Source organism: Mixophyes fleayi, chromosome 2 (assembly GCF_038048845.1).
Source record: "Mixophyes fleayi isolate aMixFle1 chromosome 2, aMixFle1.hap1, whole genome shotgun sequence".
In the NCBI taxonomy this organism is placed as follows: domain Eukaryota; kingdom Metazoa; phylum Chordata; class Amphibia; order Anura; family Limnodynastidae; genus Mixophyes; species Mixophyes fleayi.
Genome location: NC_134403.1, coordinates 99,442,107 through 99,464,287, shown reverse-complemented (window position 1 = coordinate 99,464,287; position 22,181 = coordinate 99,442,107). Strand labels below are relative to the sequence as shown.

The 22,181-nt window shown below is 39.6% G+C and overlaps 1 protein-coding gene across 6 annotated transcripts in view; it reads right to left on the bottom strand.

Annotated features, from left to right (window-relative positions):
- Nucleotides 1-22,181, bottom strand: part of ELF1 (E74 like ETS transcription factor 1) — a 106,082-nt gene that overhangs the window by 18,117 nt on the left and 65,784 nt on the right. For 5 of the 6 annotated variants that reach the window (XM_075199779.1, XM_075199782.1, XM_075199784.1 and 2 more), the window contains exon 2: nt 8,038-8,294. In XM_075199779.1, the coding sequence (XP_075055880.1) occupies nt 8,038-8,109 (72 nt within the window). In that variant the 5' untranslated portion in view covers nt 8,110-8,294. Of the gene's footprint in view, nt 1-8,037; nt 8,295-8,616; nt 8,713-22,181 lie in introns of those variants that run through there. The other variant, XM_075199781.1, reaches the window with a different exon arrangement.

Below are 22,181 nucleotides of genomic sequence, written 5' to 3'. Positions count from 1 at the left end.
AGACGCTTCTCGGACGGTCGGTCTTTCGTTAATCATCTAAAACGTGACTAGTGTGTACGCATTAAACGTCCGAGCGATCGGACCTTTGGTCACAGGGAAAGTCGTTGTAGATAACACGTCAGACGAAAAATTCTTCAGTGTGTACCTAGCCTGAGTCCCTGTACCTGTGAGAGGCCCCACAGTTGATTAAAACATTTTCAAAAAGGAGCTTTATCAAGATCAAAGAACATTCAATGCAAAGCCAAGAGAGATTATTAAAAAGGCAGCAATCAGGGGAAAGATACAAGAAAATTTCAATTACTTATTGTTCCCTGGTGCCGTTATAAGGAAATTGAGAAAATATTGCATAACTGTGACTTTGTGTAGATAAGGACACTTGATTGGAAGACCACCAGAAAACGTCTCTGGTCACTCTTGACATTCATGGTAGAAATGGGAAAAACAAGAGTCTGGTCACCTCACAAATATGAGCTTTACTTGAAGGAGGGAAAAAGAAAACCATTATTGAAGAAAATTCATTTGAAACCTCTCCTAGAGATTTTCCAAAAGCATGTAGGGGGACTTGCATACTAATGGTGTAATATTGTATGGACTGACAAGACCAACACTGGGCACATCGGGCCTTGTTCATTAAAGCACGCAAAACAAACGTAATGTGCATTTAAAAAAAAGCAACAAGAAAAAAGAAAAATGCATAAATCGGACATACGCACATCTGTATTCAACTACAAGCTGATCTGAAGAAACGTCTCTTGTTGAATACAGGTACACTCTGCATATACGGCACATGCCGTACATAAGACAGACGCAACATACAGTAATGCAGGATACGAACAATACAATGTTCAATATAAACTCCCAACAGAAAGCAGAGAAAAAGAAAATATTCAGTTATCGTCACCTGTTAATAATACAGTGATTAAGGAAAAAGCCTAATGTGTTCGGATTTTATGAATGTCTGCTGTACATAGAATGCATTTTTACAGTTGCGCATGATTGCACACACATGTTCTGGTATGCATATGCGACCATCATCACTATCAATCGCCACTTACACCTGGCCTGTAACTGGTGCAAGTGATACGACTCAAAGTCACGTACCTTAGAGATGCCCAAAGCTTGAATCGGACGCTATTGCATGCGCTCAATCTTGGCACGCCCTCACTGTACATTGACTGTGCAAATTCCCCTTCTCTCCGTTCTGCCCTTGAAATCGTAGACTGTCGGAAGTTTCATTTACGTGCGAACATAATTATTCAGTTTCACACATGCGCAGAGTGAAAAAACAACGCAGAATGCTGCAAGTATCGGCATTTACATCCCTAATGGAACAGACCCATCCGTTCCAGAACACTATCCTTACTGTGAAATCATGTTGGCGAGAGCAGATGGTTCTATGCTTCAGGGAGTTGATAACTTGTCAAAGTAACAGGCAAAATAGATGGCGCAAGATAAAAACAAATCATGGAGGAAAACGTGCTGCAGTGTACAAGAGACCTAGGACTTATGTTCTAACAGGACAATGACCCAAAGCACACAGCAAAGGCCACATTTGATTAGCTGAAATAAAATTAATTACTTGGAGTGGCTCAGCTAAAGCCCAGATCTAGAAGACATTTACAAAAAGATCTCTAACTAAACTACATTTATATTCTATATTGTACTAGCAATAAGTCTGTAAAGTGAATTAATCAGTATACTGGGGGAAAAGAACGTTGCCCAGACCAGTAAGACCAGTTAATCATTGGACTGCAAAAGAAACAAAAGTCAAGTACTGCCCACTCATCAGTGACGTGCAACGATCACCTGAGTACAGTAGACTAACAAAGGCTCAGCCCTGAACGCGAATACAAGGATGGGCCAGGGTCTTGGGTGTGTCTACAGATACAGATTACATATTGCCCCTGGTCATCGGGCAGAACAGTCACAGCTTTATCTGTTTACTCTAAATACATATTTGGCAGGTGTCTCCGTGGCTCCGTGAGCAGACATCTGTATGGATTACATGACCAGATCATCCCTGCAAACTACACACACACCATGACTCCTGGTGTGATCGGATCACTGAATGGACAGACTGAAACAGCTACAAATTTAATAAAGAAATACTCAAATAATGAGCTTCATTGCTGAAAAACATTTGTTTGCTTTAAGACATGTGCAGACAAAATTGTTTTGAAAATGACCAGTTATCCCAAGTGCCATTTACAGTAATATCCCGCTGCTGCTACAAATCTGCCAGATTGCCACATACACATCTGACAAAAAAAAAATATATTTTACCTAATGCAGGGTCCTCACAGTAATTTGTGCCTGTTTTATACTTATCTCATAAAACATCACTAGCATAAGCTCCACAAAGGTCTTTATGAGGTTAAAAAAAGCAGTATTTTTTATTATAAATATGTTGCAGCTAGCGGTGCTCTTTATTTCACTCTTGTTTATATTACCTGGCTCTGGTCAGCATGTAGCACCTGTCACACCTTCGTTTTGTGCGTCAGTAAAAAGCAGCAGATAACTGCATTGAATTCTTATCACTAAAGTCTATGGAATCTGCTCTTTGCTGACTCATAGCGTTTTCCAAAGCTTCTAATGCTCACAAAATGTTACATGAAATGTTTTTACCCATCAGATAAAAGAAAAATGCTGAAAAATCCACGATGAGCCTGAATTGAATCTAAAAATTCCCTAGCCTGTCACAGACAAGATGTAAAAAGATAGTGACGTTTCAAAACAGCATTTTTCCTGGAAGATTAAGGCTACGAAAAGCTCATGAAAACTCCCCTTAAGCAGCAAAAATATGTGGTCTCTAAACCGCTGGTGTGACCCCAACCTTCAGGGGCTGGCTGGGCATCTGCCCCGGGGACAATCTTGGGTTGGGTCACTGGACTACCTGCATTTATTTTTCTTTAAAATGTCCCCAATAGGCTGCTGAGTAGAGTCTCTTCCACCCGGGCTAAACGTTGCCAGCCAGCACCTGTTAACCTTTATACACCTCACTCACTGTGACACATACATTGCAATTTGCTCCCAGTACAACATACATGGCTCTATACTTACAGACATGCTCATCGGGACTTTCAATGGTTGGTGAAATAGTTGGGAGAAATTGCACCTATGATTGCATAGGTGTGTACCCTGCTTTAGAGGACAACGTAGCAAGTACAGATTGGATTTGTTCTGTAAGAGTTTATTTTCTCAAAATCCACTGTGACAAGTATGCAGATGTAACATACCATTTTTATCTATGCAACTGGTGACATATATACCAGGCTTTATGCAGCAAATAACATTTGAATAGAACAACACATTCTCAGACAGAGATATATTTTTACTGAAAAGTGCTCTACGAATCAGGAGGGCTGTAATAAATAGTTTTATATAAAAAATAAAAAAAAAAAAGCTTAAAAATTGTCTAAAGAACAATAACTCCCCCCCCCCCCCCCATCCCCCTGCCAACTCCATTTTGGAGAATGAATCTGCTACATGCTGCAATTATGTCAAACAACTGTTTTGCTCTCAGCCTTTAACGCTACATTGAGCATTTTACAGGCCTTCAAATCAGGTATGGTCTCCAAAGTACCCACCATATACACCAACAAACCCCAATTACATCTGCATAAAACCACTTATTCCAACACACGTACCATATGAACAACCACATCACAGCCATAAACCTACAGTCCCACCACAACATATGTACAGTCCAGAATGAGTGCACTGCCTGTGAGCACTGATATGTGCCAAACCCTAGCTAGCCATCAACCTCTGAATAAAACCAGTATTTCCAGAAACTTCAAGGTCCCTAATTGAGGAAATAATTCTCCCTCCATCCATAACAGGTTTTCAGTTTGAAATATTGAATTTTCCTACAACTATACTACGACCCATTGGCAAAGTTTAAAAATATTTTAGAATTGCCAGAATAGGCAATATCACCGATAATATAACAAGAACAGTCTATAATTGCCATCAACAATTGAAAATAATTTCTTGTAGCTGCATAACTTTCAACTGCTTCAAATACATCATTGAAAATTGTGAAGTGTCATTTTAACTGTTAGCTCTGCACAGGCTCTGGCTTTATTTTACTTTTCAGGTACCTCCAGATGACTTGCCATGTACAATCTCACAAATTGTCGATTTTCTATTTGGACAGGCAAATCCGAAGAGATCTGGCTCTTTGGGCCAAGTGACTCACCTTTGACTCCTTTGCAAACTGTTATACCACTTTCATACCGCCGCCCCTGCAATTTCCCGGATTTTTCAAGCCAAGCTTATGCAGAGTCTCTGAGCGTCCCAGCTCAGAGACCCCGTTCACACTGCACCATGGACCCAAAATTTCCTGGGTTGACCCCATTCATACTGAACACGAGTCTGCCCTGGCAATAAGTGTGAGTCATCACAAGAGGAGCTTTCATTGGCTGAAAAATACTGAAGTCATTTAAAGGGGAATAGTTTTTTTGCACACAAAGATGATGTCAAAGTGGGTGGTGACTGTTCACAGCACTGCTTTAATCATGGCCGACGAGTCACTGGTGGGTAAGCCCAGAGTTTCTATTTTATTGTGTTTATTTGCTGTTGAATACAACAAATGAGCTAGATGCAGCTGCACATTGTCATTTCAGGAGGAGAAAGGAGCAATTTCTGGCACAGAGAGAGAATACTCGGCGTCTGTATATGCACAGGAGCAGAGTTTTTCTCAGGGCCAGCGTCCCAGATACCCAATCAGTTGCATTATGTGAGACCCGGGTTGAAAATCCCGGGTCTCACCATTCATACTGCAGGCTAACCAGGGCCGACACGGGAATTACCCCACCAAAAGTCCCGGGTCTAAATCCCGAGTTTTCGGACCCAGGATTTTTCATTAGAACCATTCATACTGCGCCTAAACCCGGGTCGTCTGGGCTTGCCCCGGCAAAAACCAGGGTTTTTCAGGCAGTATGAATGGGGTATTAGTGTGTTCAGAAGCTGAGCACAAACAGCGCTCTTTTCGGCTTCATTTTGATCACATTTTACACAACATTGAATAATAATTCAATACATTTTAATAGGATTGTCATGCATCAGTACTATTTCAGCCCACAAATGTTGCAATATTTAGAACTAGAAGGCCAACCGACTTGTAATCAAACCATAGCCTCCAAAAAAGGTAATGTGTTCTCTGGGTTAGTCCTATAGTGAACTACTTGGGCTGGCCTTTGCAAGACATCTGCAAACTAAGTTGTCTGGAAAGTGTGGGCATAGTGGTCACTTCTTAGTGGCTGGCCCCTGCTCTAAGATCAGACACCCTGATCTGTTTCTTCTGTCTCCTCCTTTCCTCCACGTGGGAAACTTTCCAGGGAGTACGGTGGCCTAGTGGTTAGCACTTCTGCCTCACAGCACTGGGGTCATGAGTTCGATTCCCGACCATGGCCTTATCTGTGTTTGCGTGGGTTTCCTCCAGGTGCTCCGGTTTCCTCCCACACTCCAAAAACATACTGGTAGGTTAATTGGCTACTATCAAAATTGACCCTAGTCTCTCCCTGTGTGTCTCCCTCTCTGTCTGTGTGTCTCCCTCTCTGTCTGTGTGTCTCCCTCTCTGTCTGTGTGTCTCCCTCTCTGTCTGTTTGTCTCCCTCTCTGTCTGTTTGTCTCCCTCTCTGTCTGTTTGTCTCCCTCTCTGTCTGTTTGTCTCCCTCTCTGTGTGTGAGTGTGTGTCTACATTAGGGAATTTAGACTGTAAGCTCTAATGGGGGCAGGGACTGATGTGAATGAGTTCTCTGTACAGCGCTGCGGAATTAGTGGCGCTATATAAATAAATGATGATGATGATGAAGGGAGTGAATAGAAACCTCTTTTCTAACCAACAATCCCAGACCCAGCCAAGAAGCAACTGAGCTTAAGACACCATCAACAGCAGATAGTGAAAACTGCAAAAACATGTAGGAGAAAGCAGCACTGTCTCACAAGTACCCCAGTTCTGATGGGATAGCTACAACTTTGGTGGACTCCCCTAAACCACATGGACAATTGGGAGGTATGTTCAACTTCATGCTGCTTTGCTCATGAAAAGGGGGTAACACGCAACAAAGAGTAACCAGAACTGGTATAATGGATCTAGTTATAGACCAGGATCCAGACATGCCAATAAAGAACTCGCCCACATATAATTATCTACTGACAATTTGTTACTAATAATATTTTTAAAGTGCAAAAATGCAGGCCTACAATTTGGGGTGGTTTAGTGTTAATGGTACAACACCCCATTTATCACCTTAACATTGCCAATGTAAGTGATTTTTGTTTCTATTTAATATTATATTATAACACCGCACTAAAAACAAGGCATAACGTATGCATACAATTGTCAGGTGTAAGACTAAAGCTAGGTACACACTACACAGTTTTCATCCAATAATCGGCTCAAACAGCCGAAATACGACCGCTCGTTCAAAAGTCGGGTCAGTGTGTGCAGTGACACGATGGTCGAAAGTCTGCCCAAATGGACGATTATCGCCTCATTTGGTTGGTCGTACCGTTTAATATTTTCGTTTCAATCTCGTTTCCGCTGTGTAATGTGTATAAACTTATGACCGATCCACAACAGTGAGTATGAAATTACAGTCATTGCTCACGACAACATGGCTGTAAAAAGTCGCTAAAGGGACGTCCGCTCTTCCCTTTATCGCCCTAAACAAGGCTAGTGTGTATGCAGTCTGTGGACTGAGCGATCGGAACATCGATCGCATGTAAAATCGCCCGGCATAAAAAGTTGGTCGAAATTTCTGTAGTGTGTACTCAGCTTAAGACACGATCCATGACATAGGAATACAGTGTGTGTTTAAGGACTTGAAGTCTATGTATCATTAATGAGAGTAATGAGCAAACAATTTGACAGCTTCCACTCAAATAAAATATCTCTCCGACTGTGAGCCAGAAATGGCAATAAATGTCTCTCTACATATGTGGACCACAGAATGCCCTGCCAGACCGTGAAAGGTGAATGTATTCAGCCTATTTCAAGTTCATTGAACAGCAAAAGTTATCAACGTTTTCCACCAGAAACGGTGGCCTGATCCTAGTGCAATCTGCACAGCTCAGGCCTGCAGCACTATATTAGTTGATGCAAAAAGTTGCAATGCAGTACAACAGGTCTGTGAAACTGCTGGTCTGAAAAAGTGACTTAATGTGGCATAATGTCCATCATAGCACATTGTCTTATGCAATAAGCATGTATTTACACTATTCATCCAGCCCACCTTATACCAAAATATATACAGAATTATAAACAAGGTATGTGAAAATAAATTCCAGAAATAATAACAATGAGTTATAAATTAATCACCTTATTGTTCATTAAAAAACCTGTGTAAAATAAGCAATAATGTACTTCCCTACTAGGCTTGGGAGATAACAAATATAACCCCATCATAATGGTATTAAGAAATTAACTGTGATGACAGCAAATATCATGATAACTATCCATAAACCGTGTGTGCCAATGTTTCAACCAATGAGTGATCTTCATGGAAGACAAAAGATCTTAGATTATAAAAATATATGACCAAGTCCCCCCCCCCCCTCTCCTTCAGCTTCTCCTCTCTCTTGCACTCCAGCCACTTCCCCCTACAGTTCATGCTTACTTCTACTCTTCCTCAAAACGGCATCATGAGCATCACAACATCATTGAATGTGATACACACAAATACATGGGGGGAGGGGGGATGCAGCATACACTAGCGATACAGAGCAACAAAATAAGAAAAGACCATTTATTACAGCTGTAATCCTATAATACCGGTAGACCAACCACTTCTACCCCCTATTTTAAGTTGTTATAGATATTAGAAGTCACAGAGTACTCCTTGACGACTTCTAATACCCAATTTATGTGAGGGAGTGTATTACCACACATCTAATATGTCACATTTGATAAGCGTCTTTATCTGAAATGAGACTTTACTGCATTCATCCATTAAAGCATGGTTACTAGTGCACCATATAAATGCCTCCCATACATTTCACAAGACAGAAACACCACAATGGTGCCACCTACCTGATGATCGTCCTCCATGACATTACTTGCAAACTCGAACACCAGTTCATTTGGTTGCACGGCGGTAGCCATCCTAGTGCATCCCCGTCCTACAACTCCTCATGAGAAGAATGGCTTCTTGTAAACAGCGGTGCAGACAAACACCAGAGCTTCTTTCAGGTACTGCAGCTTGCATAAATATTGGACGTCTTGGTGTCTCTTTTCCTTTAGTCAACAAAGAGTTTTTTAAGTTGATGTGTTCATCTGATTGTCAGGAGCTGCAAGATTTGGAAAAAAATAAACTTAATTATACCTAAATTTGTCTTTAAACCACAAGACCTGTTACCAAGCCTCACCATGTAATATAATAAGGAGTATTAAAGTTCTGCCACAACAGAAATGAACCCATATTTATCATGACAAAATAATTAGGTCAATGAACATAGGAAATCTTAAATACAAAAAGCTCTTCCATCCGTTCCATAAATTATTATGTCTTTTTACTATTATTATTACTATAACCTTCAACGACTAGGACGGGCAGTCTTATTTCTTGAACTAGAAAAGGTTTCGTTTTCAACTACAGAAAATACAGAATACCTCTGAAACTAATTAATGTTTTGTTGCAGTGGTAGCAAAAAGTAGACAAAAGAATAAAAACAAGTCAAATGCAGAAAGTTACACATAACGTGAACAACTAAAATAAAATGAAAAAAGCACACTCTGGATTTCCAGCATTTTTCAGCTCTTGTCTGCACTGTAAACTTATTCTTATCAGAAGAACAAGCTTGAAAACTACAGGAAGGAAACAGCAATGACCACGTCATGGCAAACTAGAACATGCAAAGATCTGCACACCACAAGCACTCCACCCCAGTCATACTGCAAAAAAAAGTGTAGAATGGAAACAGCTGTATTGCTGAAGAGTATGACTGGAATCTCCCTGCTAAGACTATTGTGAAAGATTCAAAGCTGAGGGAAGAGCTGCCCAGCAGAGAGAAAATGCAGACCCTTCATTATTTTCCATTGATATAGGAGACCCTTTGTTGCAGCTGTCCACAACAGAAACTCACAACACAGTAGTACAATTTATTTACAATTATACACAACAAGGAGGCAAGATGACATGTTAGAAGCATAAAGTTTAGCTTCATACAGTTATTTAGTTGCAAGATATTTGTCAATCTAAACACAGAGTTACATTACAATAAACATAGAGAATATTACAATAAACATGTTTGCATTTGAAATGACTATTGTACTGTATATGTGCCTGCCAAAAGGAAACATTTATTAATTTGTGAGAGATCTTGTCAAGCTTTTGGGGGGAAAAAGAAGAAGGGGGAGGGGATTACATTTTAACCAACATCTGCAAGCTGCACTGAGTTGTGTATATGCAGAGGTTAGTCAGCAAGGACTAATGGAACATAGAAACCTATGATCTCACCACTGAGTGGCCTGTCTTTACTTAGATAAACAGACAGCTAAATGAGGTACATTCCAACTGAAACCTTAATTAACCATTAACATGATAAGAAAGAATGGTAAATACCCCTGCTTCAAATGTTCAATTGCGTTAACCCTTTCTGTGTCACAAATGTTTACTGCCATAAACTGAGATAGAGGGCCATTAACCTTAAACAAGTTAAACTGATTGGGTGTTCCCATATACCCAAGTTGTGTTCTGCAGCTTCATTGGCTTTTTAGGTTTAGGCAGAGGGTGAGACATCACTCGCTTTGTAACTCAGTGTGTCCTATGTGTTCTGCTACACAAGCACTTTTCGATCGCTTTGTAGTGCAATGATCTCCTATAGTTGGACAATGCTGCAACTCAAGCTGGGTACACACTACATTACTGCAGATGCGATTTCTATAACAATTTAACAGATGAATGAACGTCCCTATAAAGCATGTAGATTAATGTGTATACACCTATACGATTTATCTTCAGATCTGTGCTCTTCAGCTCTCATAACCATCTGCTGAAAAGATTGTGACTGTATGGAGATCTGCTTGGTGATCGTCCATCGTTATTTGTGAATTTTAGTCCATTTCTAAAACCAAGCGATACGATGTGCTTTGGTATGATGAAACAGGATCGTGGGGGCATACACACTAATGCGATACTGGACCTAACAGACGTTTATAGTGTGATTGGTACGATTATTGATTGAAAAACCTGTAGCTTGAACCGAGCTTTAATCGCGGTGCATGAATTTCAGGCAATGAGTCTCAGCAGTTTAATGGAGATCATAGTGGAGTCTGGGCAGAAATTGTCCTTGCAAAGTATTTTTTTTTTCTTTTGGGTGATTAATCCAATTAAAGTCCCACTATCTTAAAAAAGTAATCTCAGGACTCGATCTCAGACTGAAAATAACTACACCATGTTTGTGGGAATAGACATATTTACTGGTTACCCAAATATGCATGTATAGCATATTTAGCATGTATAACTTGAAAAAATGGCCAAGCACTATGAACAGCAAAAAGAGAGAGAACGTTGTGGGGGCAGAGGGAGAGTAAGAGCATTGGAAAATATAAAAAAAAAAAACAGAAAACAAAACAAACGCTTGACAAGTTCAATAAAATGGACATACTACTGGATACTGTGAAAAATCATTCTAAGTTATAGGCAGCCAATACAATCAGATGGAGAAATCTGGTCAGCATGTAAATAATAAGGGTCTCCCCTGCCTTGTAATTCTGCTGTTCAGCCTGATGTCTTAACCATATATGTGCATTTTGGCCTTTCATGTATGGACAAACTTTTCACAGATCTGGTTGTTCCGTAACAAGGATGAGCCCCTAACTTGCACCATGTGTGGCCAGCTTTTTTTCTATAATGCTTAATACAGCAGTAGTCTTCAGTAAGCACTGTCTTACGCTTATCAAGGAGGCACAGTGATTAGCATTGCTGTGTCACAGTGCTGGGCCATGGGTTCTATTCCAATCTGGTTGCTCTGGTGTCATCCCGCAATCCAAAAATATAATGGTAAGTTAACTGGCTTTGGACATAATTGACCCTATTGAATGCAGGAATATAGACTATAATGCTCCACTTCTTAATGAATTTGTTGGAATGGTTAAACAACAACAACAACAACGATGATTTTATTATTAACAACAACAAGAATGAGAATATTTTAAGAGGACAATATAATACGTTTATAATGTTTATAAAGTAAAATCCAATACCTTTCATTTAAAAACAGAAAGACTGCAAAAAAATCTTATCAACCATGGGGCCTGCTATAATAACATAAATATATAACAACACAAATAGCACAAGTAAGGCAACAGAATGAAAGCATTGTCTGAAAAGCAGTCTATGAAATATCAGCAAGTACTTGATTTTACACTTCTAATTCGCTTCATCTTATTTTCAAAACGTCAATACAAGGTTACCAAGTCTTTTCACATGTAAACATAAGCAGAGCTGTCAGGAACCAGCCAGAAAAACCCTCAAGCCAAATTTATAGAAACGTGATAAGTGGTGTATCCAATGAAATCCTCCCAAAGTGCCCCAATTAATAAGTATAAATAAAGGTTGCAGTGATGTATCTCCTGGCACCTGGAATGTATCCAATAGTGGTGAAGGAAGTATGTAGGCTCAATATGTAACAAGATAGGCTTATCAAAAAGGGAAAATATACTCCATAGTAGGGTTTTGTTTTGTATTACTTTTCATAATAGCATAGGTTTTCTCTATGCGTATTGTCCTATTACAGCAATATTAAATATCACCTATACATAGAGTAACAATGTTTCAGTGGTAAAAATGCCTGAAAGGTATTAGCAAGCAAAACATTTCAAATAAAAAATAAAAATAATCCTTTTATAAAGAAAATCCATAATAAACATATTGAGGTAGATTTACAAAACCTTCTAAAATGAAAAGTGGAAATCCATAGCAACCAATCAACCAGATTCTAGCCATTATTTATCTTCTACATTCTAGAAAATAATAGCAACCATTCTTTTTAGAAGTTTCAGTAAAACTACCCCACTGTGTTCACAACGATAAACACTGAAACAACCAGAAACAATGTACAGAAAACCTACTAGTAAATACATATACAAGGCGTTGGGATGAGTCAGCATACTGATACTATCGTAAACAATTCATACCTACAAATCTGTGATATTGTAGTATCCATCCACACAGACAAATTGGTCTGTTTGGATCTCCTACAAGAACCAAGACCACAGAAGAAAAAAAAAATCAGCTTTGTGCGACTTGTGATTAGCTAACATAGTAATGAAAATTCCCAAAACAATAGCTACAAATTACATTTTTGGGATATTCCTTTGAACAAAAAACCGTAAAAATTAGGTTTTCAACAAAGTTAAGCTCAGGCGTGGTAGTTAAATGTGCAGGTTGTGTGACTAAATATAAAGGTGTATACTGTTTTAATGCCCGATAGATTTACAGCCTGGACTGATGAAAATCCCTTCCGATGAGATAGGGTTCTGAATGGACCAGTCTATTGTTTTAGATCTGCAAAACACAAGTTCATTGTACTACAGGTCCTTTTGTAGGACTTTACAAAGTGATAATGTCCCAGCCACTGAAGGAGCAGGGACTCAACATTATGAAGGCCTGCCTGAGGCACAGCAGGAAACCTGACAACCAATCAGTCACTGTTAATTAAAACTAAATCTGGCCAAGTGCATAAAGATCTGAACATTTGGTCTGACTGATGGATGTCCAGATCATAATTCAATTTGGCCACACACACAAGTGGCTACACTGGGCAGATTCAGCCTTTCAGCAATCACACCATATGACTGGATAACATTTGTGAAGTCAACTAATAACTGCAAACACATAGCTATATCCACAATTATGGGCTAATTTAGTCAACATAGGCCAAAATCATCATGCATGTGGAAAGAGTCACATAAACACTGCACAGCATGCTTCTCTGCTGCTGTTAGGTTCTGTATATCTGCTGGTTTTGTCTATGATTCGTTCCAGTGTGGTTTATAAAGCCAGATAAACATATGAATGTAAGGGGTTCTGAGCAGAAATCCCCCCACCCATTTACCACTGTGTGTGTGTGTAAGAACAGAATAGCGTACGCTAGAAATATCTAGCATTTCCTGCTGTTTCAGCATGAACACCAGGTTCCGTCTTACCCAGTATCCCTTATGCTCTACTGTTATATGCTAAACTGTGATCGTACAATGCACAACAGCATAATGTGTGTATCACAGATCACCACAAATAAACACAATATTAACTACGGTACCTTTAATGGACCTGACAATACAGCATAAAAACCTTTTTTCATTTCTTATGCTTAGATATGTGGATAACTGTTAAATAATATCTTTGCAATTACTTTTTCTATCCTCAGCCAAAAGTTACAATTACAAGGACAGTCTATATAAACATTTCACATGAAGGCCTATGAGATCCTGAGCAAAACTGGGATTAACTACAAACGATTGCACTAGCAGTTTGCTATGTATTCAAATTCACAGGGGAGAAAGGACACAGAGGAAGACTGAAGTTTAGAAGACCTGCAAATCAAGAGCAAACATGACGCATTGCAACAATTCAGACATTGCACACATTGGCATAGACCTGGACAAATATCTCCAAAAAGTTATGAGCCATGGCCAAATGCCATGAGCCAGCAATTTTTAGAACGTAAAATATGCAAGTTACGTATAAAAACATAGATGCAGGTGTGGGATAACAGATTATATGGCCAATGGGTTAGGTTATAAAGCTCAAACGTCTAGCATGTTAACGGTCATGAAATACTTTTTCATTGCACATCTGTCATTTGGTGCAAGTTCTTTCAATAGTAGTTGAAGTGGAAATTTAGAAGTAGTGGTATGGATAACGCAAATTAATGGAATTTGATAATTTTACAATGAAGGCAGTAGAAGTGGTTGTACAGCATACCACTCCATGCACCCCCCTCCAACCACTGTATTATAAGCTACCACCTGGAAGATCGTTGAATAATTCCAAAAACTTAAAAATGAATTACAATGTTCCAGACAAATAGTGTTGTAAATTGAGGCTGAATTGATACAGACCAATGCAATACTGCATACTTTGAAAGAAATGTCATTATTTACAACTTGAACGGCATAAAGTTGTAGATAATGATATGAATAAAGAGTTTAGTTTATTAGACACTTTTAGTTTATGTCATTGGTATCTTCCCCGGTTTTTTTATTTTTCCATCATACACACAGGACGTTGTTGAAGTTTTATCTACACCCTCCAGCATTCCTAGAGGAACAGGACCATCAGGATATCACAGCCACAGAAATATAACCAGAGGACCACTGCATTAGGTACTGTAAAAAGAGCTACCTTATTAATTATATACTCTGCATCAGTCTGGATTACAACTATTGTTCAGAACACTATATATATACTGACACCACTGGACAATTTTGGGTTATGCAGGTTGTTACTCAATCCAACAACTGGACATCGCACAAACTTTGAGATACATTTACCATATCAACCATTGGGTCTTGCTATCTTTATGGTGCAAACATATCCTAATTAATGTATATTTTTGTTCACTTTTGATCTCTATATATCTATATTCTAACATCACAATTGGATGGTATAGTGACATCACTAGTCTTATAACGGTGATTCTGCCCTATTCATTTTTATAGTACTAAGGTTTGGACTACCTTTAGATTCAGAGTAGCTGTGATACCTATTTCTCTCATCTAGCCTTAGGTAAGCTATCTGTGCGCGAGACTGTCTCCATTATTCAAGGATGTGAATTTAAAACTTGTACTTCTTGAAAAAAAACAGCTGGTGTCGGGCATGAGGATGATTGATATATTTGTTGTGGGTTATGGTACATTGCAGAAAATGTCAGAAGCACAACTATTAGTTGATATCTGTTTGATAATGCCAACTATTGATAGGTTATGACATTAGCCGTAACATATACATATGTACTGTAACTCGTTTTCCCCACAACCTCTCCTGTAGTTCACTTACCACCACCAGCCCTTCCCCTGTAATTTCTCCTTCTGTAGCCCTCAACCTGTTATGAATTTCCAACCACCCCCATGCAATATCTTCCCATCCCCAACACCCCACCCCCCACCCGGTCATTTATTTCTCACCACAGCTCTCTCCAGTAATTCATTCACTCCCACACCCTGTAATTCATTCTCCCTCCTGCTCTCCTGTAACACATGCCCTTATTTATTTATATTACTGACATTTATAGACAACGTGTACAACATTCAACAACATGGTGCTATTACTGCAATACAGACATACTTCTACCCAGGAACATCAGTGTCTTCTGTCGATGTGTAGTTTCTGTGCATGGCATCTGTAAATGCAAGACAGCCAATGTGAGGTGCAGCAGACAGACTGCCTCCATAGTAGTAGGGGGGGGGGGGGGGGGGTTATTGAGTGAGGATAGTAGACAAAATAGGGGGATATGCTCCAGTTGTCAGTGCACATTTTGTAGTTACTATGGTAACTGGACTTTGTCCAGACCTGCATGGGAGAGGGGTTCCCATGATTTTTAATCAGTAGAGCCAGAGCAGCCATGGAAATCACATTTGCACAGTCATAAAAATAGGTTTGCCTACTTAGTGTGGGAGAAGGCCTGCTAGGATAAAACAAAACAAAACTGAAAAACCAAAACGTATATGTACCTATCTTCTCCGCTCCTACCGCCTTGCAGAGAACCAGCTCCTCTTTGCTGTGTTGCCTGTCAGGAGTGCCTGTATAGTAACACAACAAAACTCAAAGTCACATGCAGTATCTTGTGGTATTCTATTGGCAGGGCGTTATATTGCTAAAACCACTGTGAACTGCGAATAGAATGCCACGAGATGCCACAGGGCAGTGAATATTTGATGGGTTTTCGAGGCAGGCACACCTGAGTGGTAAACAGCATCTATCCAGACTCAATGTCGCAACTAGACGTCAGGACACAGCTAAAGGAATTTACGGGGAAGGTAAGTATATTTAAATTACCTGCCGCATACAGCACACAGCTTACCCAGAAAGACTAAAAGATGTTAATATGTATAATTTGGAGCAGAGAAGGGAAAGGGGGGACATGATAGAATCTCAAATATATATATCAAGGGTTTTAACAGAAGGGAAACATTCTTCAAAGGAAGCTTAAATTTAAAGTGGCGTTGCCTTGTAAAGGGAAGTTTCCCTTTACAAGGCAGCGCCGCTTTAAATTTAAGATGCGAAGACGCCGAACTCGCGGTAGTTAAAGAAACCGGAGGTTGATACATTTACCCCCAAATGTGTAATACAGACTCTAAGGGGTATATTTACTATACTGTGGGTTTGGAAAAGTGGAGATGTTGCCTATAGCAACCAGATTCTAACTGTCATTTATTTAGTACATTCAACAAAATGACAGCTAGAATCTGATTGGTTGCTATATGCAACATATCCACTTTTTCAAACCTACAGTTTAGTAAATATACCCTTAAGAGTCTATTTGTATATATAACCTCTATGTTATATCTAATGGTCTGCCTTATCCACTCTGTAGACTTACCAATAGTCAGGAAACTAAGGATCAAATAGATGGGCACTGTGATTTTTATCTGCTGTCAAATTTTCTGTTTCTCCTACACAAACACCCCAACCAAATAGTAGACAAAAGTTTTTTTCCGGTGAAGATGGAATTCAATCCATGTACAGCACCTCTCTGAAATCTAGGAGTCTGATTTTTAAGATTTCAACCATCAAAAATTGGGAAGGTCTTGGAAAATCAGGAGTCCCAATTAAGACTTAGTAGAAAAAGGTGGGTTTTGGACAAAGAAAAGAAAAAGAAATGGGCAGCTTATCAGATTTTATTTGTTTAGCTGAATTTACCACTTATAAGCAAAACATACAGACCAATCAAGTTAGCCATCAAAGGAACACTCTTAAAACTTTTTTTTATGTTTTCAAATATAGAACACGGTCAATATGACAACAATAGAATGTCATGCTGTCATTTATCTCTCCTTCATTAGACTTGAATCACTGTCTGTGCAGGTCCACTACATGAGGTCTCCCTATGATATGTAATGCTTGCTGCTGCCAGGCTATCAAAAACAGGATCAGTTACTTAGATATTATATTAAGGTGTCTATAATTTGCAGTATTTATGAAAAGTGACAGGCTGTTGAAGGTACCCATATCTGCTGCAATAAGCAGTGATATCTGCTTTTTGACTGGATAGTTTGATATTAATCCAAACATATAGGTTCAAGACCCTCTGTCTGCTGTTTGTAACTCTTTCGTCCACCCTGTATGTATAGGTTCTGTTTCTCGTGCGCTCTCTCTTATTGCATATTTTCTTTCCATATATTATATTGTCAAGTCCGAAGTAGGACACTACAAAATTGTGTGGAGCCTTATTAATAAGCAATAATGATTATCATTATCAGAAATGCCTATTATTCCAGATGGAATATGACCATCATGTTTGCAACTGTCCTTACAGACCCCGTAGTGGTCCAGATCATCTATTTCTGTCCACACATGTAAGTGACTAAACTGGACAGTGCTCCCGCCGCACAGTGGTCAGGTCGAGCAGCACGGTTGCTGTGTGTTTGGACAGCTTGAGAGCGCAGCAACTGTAAAAAACAGTTGCAAAACAAACAACAAAAAGAAGTAAAAAAGTTATCCACACAAAATGGATATAAACTGTGCAGCTCTAAAATAGGTAAACAGTTTTTGCCATCTACACATTTACCACTGCAATACACCATATGAAAGTATTACAACACACACACACATTGTGGTGAAATAGTCTTTATGTTGTATAGGATTGTTATTGCTTCACAACTTATTTACACCAACCAAGTAACAAATATTTGTTGTATATTGAACTGTGTAGTTATGTTTCCTCATTTATATTTTATATGATAGGGTTGCAGTGCCCCCTTTGTTACTAAGGATTAAACTGTCAGAGAGGAATCTTGCATTGCTGGTAATACTTGCTCTAATTTTGTGAGACAATGGCATGCATTATATTAGCCTCCTGTAAAGCGCAGTCCCAAATTAATAAACATTAAACCTTAACATTTAGGACTTAGATAGACATAAATTAGGGGCATTTTTTTGATTTTCACATTATGCCACATCATAAAAACAGAAGAGGCCCACAGTCATAGATTCACTAGTAAGTGTATATAACATGGTAGTATGCAGCATAATGGAAGCATCCTACAGATACATGTTTCCACTGTAATATCAAGGTCATTACTACAGCACTGAGTATGGAACAATAATGTCCTTACTGGGATATTGTGTAAACAAGGTCCAGAGTACATATAGATATGAGAGTTTTTTGGGGCATATTGAATTAACCCACAATATCGCGGCTGCGCATTTTTTTATTTTTTATTATTACGGTACTGCAACATCGCAAATTTCCCTTCGCAACCCAATGGGGAGGGGTGTGAAGGGAAATCCAGGATGTTGCGGTAACACAAAGTGCCTTCGGGTCACTTCCGGCGGCACTCTGCGCTTAATTGAATATGTCCCTTGGTATTTAGAACTTATGTTGCCTGCAAACTACAGTTTGTGTATAAATGCTATTGCAGTTAAACATGCTCTGTAATGCAGTAACATTTTAATAAACCCAGTCTCTAAAGCTGTTCTAAATATAGCATGTTGGAAGATACTGTTGAAGAAAAGGTGGAGAAACACAATTTTCAACCCTCTTGCTCATTGCTTTTCATACAGTAAGTTTGAATGACCTTCAGAAAACAGATTGTTGATCCTTGTAGAAAACACAACCACAGTGCACACTAGCATTTATATAAAAGTCTGTCTTGTTTACAGGAACCCCAAGGCTCAAATTACACTGTTGTGAATGCACCTCCGAGGAATGGACAATGCGTGCACCAATAGAGCTGCACCAAATAGAGCTCATTCATACACACTTCTACACTAGTGACACACAAGTGTTTTCAGCACCCTGGAACACGGCACTTATGTTCTGCACTTTCCTGAAACTAGCACTATGTATAGCAGCTGAGTGCCTGGCACACTAGTACTAAGAGGCTTTTTGAAAGTTGCATTCAGGGAGTATCAGTATTAAATGCAGGTGTGATTACTGAATTACCTGCATCCCTCTCCATCCCACACTAAGAGCAACAATTTTATGGACTGCAATGCGATTTGTAAGCTGTTCGAGAATATAACATACATGCACACATATCTATATACATCTATATCTATATATTATTATTATCATCATTTATTTGTTAGGCGCCACAAGGTATCCGCAGCGCCGCACACAGTACTAACCGTAGACTATACAGGGTTAAACCATACAGAACAATGAACAAAAAGTACCAATACTTCAGAAACTCCGGCCAGTCATATGCAGTAAAGACGGAGCGGAAGAACAGGTATGGAGACAGGAGGGGAGGGGGACCTGCTCATGCGAGCTTACATCCTAAGGGAGGGTAAACAGACCAGGCACAAGAGGAGCCAGTTGAGGCAAGAGGAGAGAAGGGAGGACGAGCTAAAGGGAGGAGATGGGGGATTAAGTAGATGGTTGGTAGGCTTTGAGAAATAGGTGAGTTTTGAGTGCACGTTTGAAGGAGCACAGAGTAGGAGAGAGACGGATGGAACGAGGGAGGTCGTTCCAGAGTAGGGGGGCTGCACGGGAAAAGTCTTGGATTCTGGAGTGGGAAGAGGTGATAAGAGTGGAGGATAGGCGGCGGTTTTGGCCGAGCGCAGGGAGCGGGCAGGAGTGTGAATGGAGAGGAGGTTAGAGATATAAGGGGCAGTAGAGTTGGAGAGAGCCTTGTAAGTGGTGGTGAGGAGTTTGAAAAGGATTCTGTAGGGGAAGGGGAGCCAGTGTAAGGCAAGGCAGAGAGAGGAGGCAGAGGAGGAGCGGCGTGAGAGGAAGATGAGTCTTGCGGCTGCATTGAGTATAGAGCGGAGGGGGGAGAGGGGGGGAGTGGGGGAGGCCAGTGAGGAGGAGGTTACAATAATCGAGGCGGGAGATGAAGAGTGCGTGGATATACATCTATATCTACACACAGTATATGACAGCACAAATAGTGTAATTCTGTACATATATAATCCTGTAAAATGAATATCTATCCTAAAAGATAAAAGAAAAAAAAAGTAAAAAAAAAAACCCATAGCCCTATAGTTCATTTTACACCATATCCAGTATATAACCTTTTTTTATTTTAAGGAATATCAGTAAAACAAAATTTCCTGAAAGTGCTATAATTTATCATTGGATACATTTTGATACCTCAATTGGCCACCAATCCAATTACATTTATATATTCAATACTTCCAGCAAGTTATATCAGGTAATGCACAGTTTTTCCAAATTGTGGCAAAATTGTACCAGAACAAGTTTTATTTCGTGTAACCACAGGCGCCAATTCTTTAAATGATTGGAGGCGTTCCCATTAGTCAGCCTATATGACTGAAAAATGCTCAGCCACAGAGCTGGCACCCGTGAATATAACAAAAAATGAAATATATTGTGCCAGCTATATTAAAAACAGTGACTACACACAGTCAACTATGACTAGCGCCTTTTACTTGGAAGTGTCAATAGTCACCAAATGTGAAATTTATTAACAGTTATTTATATAGCTTCTACATATTACAGAGCGCTTTATAAAAGGATATTTAATCATTTGCATCATCCTGCCTCAGGAGAGCTTACAATCTATGTATGGTGCAGTTTTATCCTGTCACATTCATTTGACATGAATGGGAATCATAAAGTGACTTATGTGTTTATATAGTTGAGAAGTGCATAAAACAGAACCATAACTGCAGACAACAGGAGGACAGACTTGTTATGTGAAAATTCATGTGTTTCTCTTACAGGTTTTATTGCAGACGATTTTTCAAGAGACGAAAAAAATAGATAGTGCAGCTTTAGCCTTAGGTTCACGTCAACAAATAAATGTGGCTCACGCAATAACAAAGCAGGCTATCATCACTGTAAGTGGAGAAACAGGTGAGGCCTGTTAGTACAAGGGATAATGTGACTTACCCATCCCCCATTATTGTATTTCCAAACACTTGCAAGGTGAGGAAAGCAGGAGGCAAAATGTAATAATAAAACATCACCCTAAGAAAATGTTTGGGGCATATTTATAAAAGGATGGTTCACCCTATTCATCAAAAAGGTTACCATAGGCCATAACCCTGACGGCTGTAAGCTTTGCAGGCGAAATGTGGGAGAATGAATGGTGATAACAGACCAAAAGCTTTACAAATTTATATTTTAGAACAGCTTTTTTAATGCATTACTGCTTAAACATATAGATTTTTTATTTTTCCAATAAATGTAATTTAGCTTTATTTGCTTTCTTAATCTGGGCACGTGCGAGCTGGCAAGTAGCATGCCCACCACATCATTTTTATTTTTTTTTTTTTTAAATAAATGGCATCTTTGATTTAACCCAACACTAATAAATGTGATGTCAACAGGTTTAGTCAGGGGTTAGGGAGATACTCTATGGGGCATATTCAATTGTCCTGTTTCCGCGGCGCGTTAAAACTATTACCGTTATTACGGTAATAGCTGAATCTCAGCTAGCGGCTCAGGGAGCTGCGAGTTGAAATCCAGCGATAAAATTACCGTAATAACGGTTTTTCAGCACACTATTAAGTGCGCGGACCGCAGGATTTTCAGCGTTTCCGCCGACAATTGAATACCCCCCTATGACTGACTGCTGAGATGTACTTTCTCATGTACCAACAACCAGCCATAGGACAGCGGGCTGAGATGTACTTTCTCATGTACCAACAACCAGCCATAGGACAGCGGGCTGAGATGTACTTTCTCATGTACCAACAACCAGTCATAGGACAGCGGGCTGAGATGTACTTTCTCATGTACCAACAACCAGCCATAGGACAGAGGGCTGAGATGTACTTTCTCATGTACCAACAACCAGCCATAGGACAGAGGGCTGAGATGTACTTTCTCATGTACCAACAACCAGCCATAGGACAGAGGGCTGAGATGTACTTTCTCAGGTACCAACCAGCCATAGGACAGAGGGCTGAGATGTACTTTCTTAGGTACCAACCAGCCATAGGACAGAGGGCTGAGATGTACTTTCTCAGGTTCCAACCAGCCTTAGGACAGACTGCTACCACCAGGCCTATATTGCATGTAAACCTCATGCTCACTGTC